This window comes from Littorina saxatilis, linkage group LG3 (genome assembly GCF_037325665.1).
Source record: "Littorina saxatilis isolate snail1 linkage group LG3, US_GU_Lsax_2.0, whole genome shotgun sequence".
In the NCBI taxonomy this organism is placed as follows: Eukaryota; Metazoa; Mollusca; class Gastropoda; order Littorinimorpha; family Littorinidae; genus Littorina; species Littorina saxatilis.
In genome coordinates, this window is record NC_090247.1 from 6,942,140 (window position 1) to 6,947,568 (window position 5,429).

The following is a 5,429-nucleotide window of genomic DNA, read 5'->3' on the forward strand; positions in this document are numbered from 1 at the left end:
TTTAATTTTGATAATAATGTTTATATATTTAATTTTCAGAGCTTGTTTTTAATCCAAATATAACATATTTATATGTTTTTGGAATCAGCAAATGATGGAAAATAAGATGAACGTAAATTTGGATCGTTTTACAAATTTTTATTTTTTTTTACAATTTTCAGATTTTTAATGACCAAAGTCATTGATTAATTTTTAAGCCACCACGCTGAAATGCAATACCGAAGTCCGGGCTTCGTCGAACAATACTTGACCAAAATTTCAACCAATTTGGTTGAAAAATGAGGGCGTGACAGTGCCGCCTAAACTTTCACGAAAAGCCGGATATGACGTCATCAAAGACATTTATCAAAAAAATGAAAAACACGTATGGGGATATCATACCCAGGAACTCTCATGTCAAATTTCATAAAGATCGGTCCAGTAGTTTGGTCTGAATCGCTCTACACGCACGCACACACACACACACACACACACACACACACACACACACACACACACACACACACACACACACACACACACACACACACACACACATACACACACACATACACCACGACCCTCGTCTCGATTCCCCCCTCGATGTTAAAACATTTAGTCATAACTTGACTAAATGTAAAAAGAGGGAAAATTTGCTCGGCTTGCGCAACAGCAAGCACTATGTCTCTGGACTGTATTGTCTATTTTTCCTGCCCCATGTCTACTCCTCTCCCCCTCCTCCTCCTCTACCCCAACTTTCTTAACGGTCTCGTTCCTCTGTCCTCCCCCACACCCATTCCTTCAATACTGCCCCTCCTGTATTTTATCCCTCCGGGCCCCCCACTATATCCTCTCAACCTTTTGTTTTTCCTAGTAAAGTCTCTTTGCACAGCCCAATGTCTACCACCCCCCTCGTCCAACCCAACCTTCTTTAGGGTCTTGTTTCTCTGACCCCTCCCCCCTCCCCCACCCCCCCCACCCCAAACCACACACACACATACACATACACATACACACACACACACACACACACACACGCACGCACGCGCTCGCGCGCGCCTCTTACCCTGTCCCTCTTGCACTGTAACCCTCCGGCCTTCCACAATACACTCCACCATGCTTTTTCCTAATTTCTCGTTTGCACTCCCTATCTCCCCACCACCCCCCCCCCCCCCAAGACCCCCCTTCCTGCTTGTTGGTCTCGTTCCTCTTACCCCTACGCCACTCCCCGTGTCCTCCACTCTGTAGAGAGCCCCTCCCAAACCCCTCCTACACACTGTGATACTATGTCGTCTATCTCTTCTACCCTTGTCAACAGTATTTCTCTTTAGCTTTTTTGGAGTGCCGCCTCCTCTCGCCTCCTCCTCCTCCTCCCAAGAGCCGTCTCTCTATCCCCTGCACTTTCCACCCTGTCGTCTCGCAAACCCCTACCCATACCCACGTGACTGTTCTCAACCCATCTGCATTGTCACCCCCCTCCCCCTTCATACGTCCTCCCCTCAAACCTTCTGCATGCCCACTCCTCCCTGGCCCTCTACCTCCCCTTAAACCTTCTGCATGCCCACTCCTCCCTGGCCCTCTACCTCCCCTTAAACCTTCTGCATGCCCACTCCTCCCTGGCCCTCTACCTCCCCTTAAACCTTCTGCATGCCCACTCCTCCCTGGCCCTCTACCTCCCCTTAAACCTTCTGCATGCCCACTCCTCCCTGGCCCTCTACCTCCCCTCAGACCTTCTGCATGCCCACTCCTGCCTGGCCCTCTGCCTCCCCTCAGACCTTCTGCATGCCCACTCCTCCCTGGCCCTCTACCTCCCCTTAAACCTTCTGCATGCCCACTCCTCCCTGGCCCTCTACCTCCCCTTAAACCTTCTGCATGCCCACTCCTCCCTGGCCCTCTACCTCCCCTCAGACCTTCTGCATGCCCACTCCTCCCTGGCCCTCTACCTCCCCTTAAACCTTCTGCATGCCCACTCCTCCCTGGCCCTCTACCTCCCCTTAAACCTTCTGCATGCCCACTCCTCCCTGGCCCTCTACCTCCCCTTAAACCTTCTGCATGCCCACTCCTCCCTGGCCCTCTACCTCCCCTTAAACCTTCTGCATGCCCACTCCTCCCTGGCCCTCTACCTCCCCTTAAACCTTCTGCATGCCCACTCCTCCCTGGCCCTCTACCTCCCCTCAGACCTTCTGCATGCCCACTCCTCCCTGGCCCTCTGCCTCCCCTCAGACCTTCTGCATGCCCACTCCTCCCTGGCCCTCTACCTCCCCTCAAACCTTCTGCATGCCCACTCCTCCCTGGCCCTCTACCTCCCCTTAAACCTTCTGCATGCCCACTCCTCCCTGACCCTCTACCTCCCCTTAAACCTTCTGCATGCCCACTCCTCCCTGGCCCTCTACCTCCCCTTAAACCTTCTGCATGCCCACTCCTCCCTGGCCCTCTACCTCCCCTTAAACCTTCTGCATGCCCACTCCTCCCTGGCCCTCTACCTCCCCTTAAACCTTCTGCATGCCCACTCCTCCCTGGCCCTCTACCTCCCCTTAAACCTTCTGCATGCCCACTCCTCCCTGGCCCTCTACCTCCCCTTAAACCTTCTGCATGCCCACTCCTCCCTGGCCCTCTGCCTCCCCTTAAACCTTCTGCATGCCCACTCCTCCCTGGCCCTCTACCTCCCCTTAAACCTTCTGCATGCCCACTCCTCCCTGGCCCTCTACCTCCCCTTAAACCTTCTGCATGCCCACTCCTCCCTGGCCCTCTGCCTCCCCTTAAACCTTCTGCATGCCCACTCCTCCCTGGCCCTCTACCTCCCCTCAGACCTTCTGCATGCCCACTCCTCCCTGGCCCTCTACCTCCCCTTAAACCTTCTGCATGCCCACTCCTCCCTGGCCCTCTGCCTCCCCTTAAACCTTTTGCATGCACACTCCTCCCTGGCCCTCTACCTCCCCTTAAACCTTCTGCATGCCCACTCCTCCCTGGCCCTCTACCTCCCCTTAAACCTTCTGCATGCCCACTCCTCCCTGACCCTCTACCTCCCCTTAAACCTTCTGCATGCCCACTCCTCCCTGGCCCTCTACCTCCCCTTAAACCTTCTGCATGCCCACTCCTCCCTGGCCCTCTACCTCCCCTTAAACCTTCTGCATGCCCACTCCTCCCTGGCCCTCTACCTCCCCTTAAACCTTCTGCATGCCCACTCCTCCCTGGCCCTCTACCTCCCCTTAAACCTTCTGCATGCCCACTCCTCCCTGGCCCTCTACCTCCCCTCAAACCTTCTGCATGCCCACTCCTCCCTGGCCCTCTACCTCCCCTTAAACCTTTTGCATGCCCACTCCTCCCTGACCCGCTAACCTCCCCTTAAACCTTCTGCATGCCCACTCCTCCCTGGCCCTCTACCTCCCCTCAAACCTTCTGCATGCCCACTCCTCCCTGGCCCTCTACCTCCCCTTAAACCTTTTGCATGCCCACTCCTCCCTGACCCGCTAACCTCCCCCAAGACCTTCAATAACCTCTGTCTTCTCTGCTATGTTGAGTATATTCCTTTATTCCAATGTCTCCCCCGTTGCGCAGTGTTCCGTCCTTGCGCTCAGAGCCACACCATCCATCACAACAGTCTACAGCTTGCATCTCAGGAGGTCCGTTATTTTTTGCTGTCATAACCAGCGGTGCAGACATTTGGCTCGTTATTGGTAGCCCTGGATCATAGGCACATACATGACGCTGCTTTCGGTGTGGTGTTTGGGTTATGTATTATAGGCTTGGTATAAGGCCGCCAAATCCCAAGTTGCTTCCATCTAAACCGGTGTCATATGCATGCGCTCTCTATACCGCCTGCGTAAAATCTTGAGCAATGTCAGAAATGACGCGCAGACATTGACTGAGTATTACTTTTTCTTTTTTACAGCTACTGTGAATTTACCGCATGGAATGAGCTACTCTTGGAAATTGGACTTGGTGGCAATACTTCAAATACTGACTCGCATTAAGTCCTGAAAGTATGGGAGGCTTTTGTGCCTCTTCCTACGGGAATGTACAGCTTTCCTTGATAGAAATCAGCGTGATCTGGTGCTTCCGAATGCAACGGCAGTTTATTGCCTTGCATATTACTTCTGATGCATGCTTGCGTGCAAAACAAGTTTACTTCTGTGTGAATCAAGGTGGCTCTAGAGGCTTTTTCTGTTTTCTGCGAGGGATTGACTGTGGATTAGACAACAGAGTGGACGCTAGATGATTCAAACAACAACAGAGTGGACGCTAGGTGATTCAAACAACAACAGAGTGGACGCTAGGTGATTCAAACAACAACAGAGTGGACGCTAGGTGATTCAAACAACAACAGAGTGGACGCTAGGTGATTCAAACAGCAACAGAGTGGACGCTAAGTGATTCAAACAACAACAGAGTGGACGCTAGGTGATTCAAACAACAACAGAGTGGACGCTAGGTGATTCAAACAACAACAGAGTGGACGCTAAGTGATTCAAACAACAACAGAGTGGACGCTAGGTGATTCAAACAACAACAGAGTGGACGCTAGGTGATTCAAACAACAACAGAGTGGACGCTAGGTGATTCAAACAACAAAATCTGCAGATACTTGTCGAACATACACACTGTCTGGAATACCGCCACAAACATTCGAGAAACAATGACAGGTGTGTGTATATCAATACCAAAGGATATCGATGCTTGAAAGCATTAGCATTTAATCCCGGACATGACCGGATCTTTGGCGAATCAACAGAAAGGAGCCACGCCTTCGTCTGAAAGCAAGATGGCCTTCGACATTTTGGCGAAGTTCAGGACCATGCCTTATATTACGAGCCAAAGACATGCGCAAGTCGTGTACAGACATTTCGCACAAATCCCAAGAGATCATGCAGCAAGACATTTCGGCGACTGGCTGCATGCATCTCGGCTTAGGCTAATCTAGCAGGACTTCTATATAGTAACTTCATGCACGCGGACCAGAAGAACTACCTTCACTGACGCAGGTTCTGATATGACTTTCTGTAACTTGATGCGAGCAACTCGGTTAATGTCCTGAGAGGGAAGATATTGGCTGCATCTCTTATGAGTTACAAAATACTTTACCTATAAATGGATATGCGTGGAGGGGGGATGAGAGTAAGGGTAGGGATGCAAATGATCATCATGCAAGGCATCCAGTGACTTGATGCATTCTCTGTTCACGAGCAGAGTGGTTTGAGATTCTCGGAGAGAAGATATTGGCTGCATTAGTCAGGGTTGACAGAACCTAGAGCAGGGGTAGAGAGAGTAGGATGAGAAAAAGTAGTTTGGGGTTAGGGGATTACAAGCAGACTTACAATCACAAAACCAGCATCCACAGAGGTACGTGTTGCATACGCGGACCATAAGCTTGCCTTCATCACTATTTTAATATTTTAAGTAACTGGCAACATTGTTTTTGTGAGCGGTCCTGAGAGGGATGACAACAACTG

General features: G+C 51.2%; 1 protein-coding gene across 1 annotated transcript; it reads left to right on the plus strand.

Annotated features, from left to right (window-relative positions):
- The first annotated feature begins 660 nt into the window (after window positions 1–660).
- On the plus strand, window positions 661–3,317 carry LOC138961085 (uncharacterized). The gene is made up of 2 exons (XM_070332680.1): window positions 661–673; window positions 1,708–3,317. The coding sequence occupies exons 1-2, from the start codon at window positions 661–663 to the stop codon at window positions 3,315–3,317; spliced, it is 1,623 nt and encodes a 540-aa protein (XP_070188781.1).
- The last annotated feature ends 2,112 nt before the right edge of the window (window positions 3,318–5,429 follow it).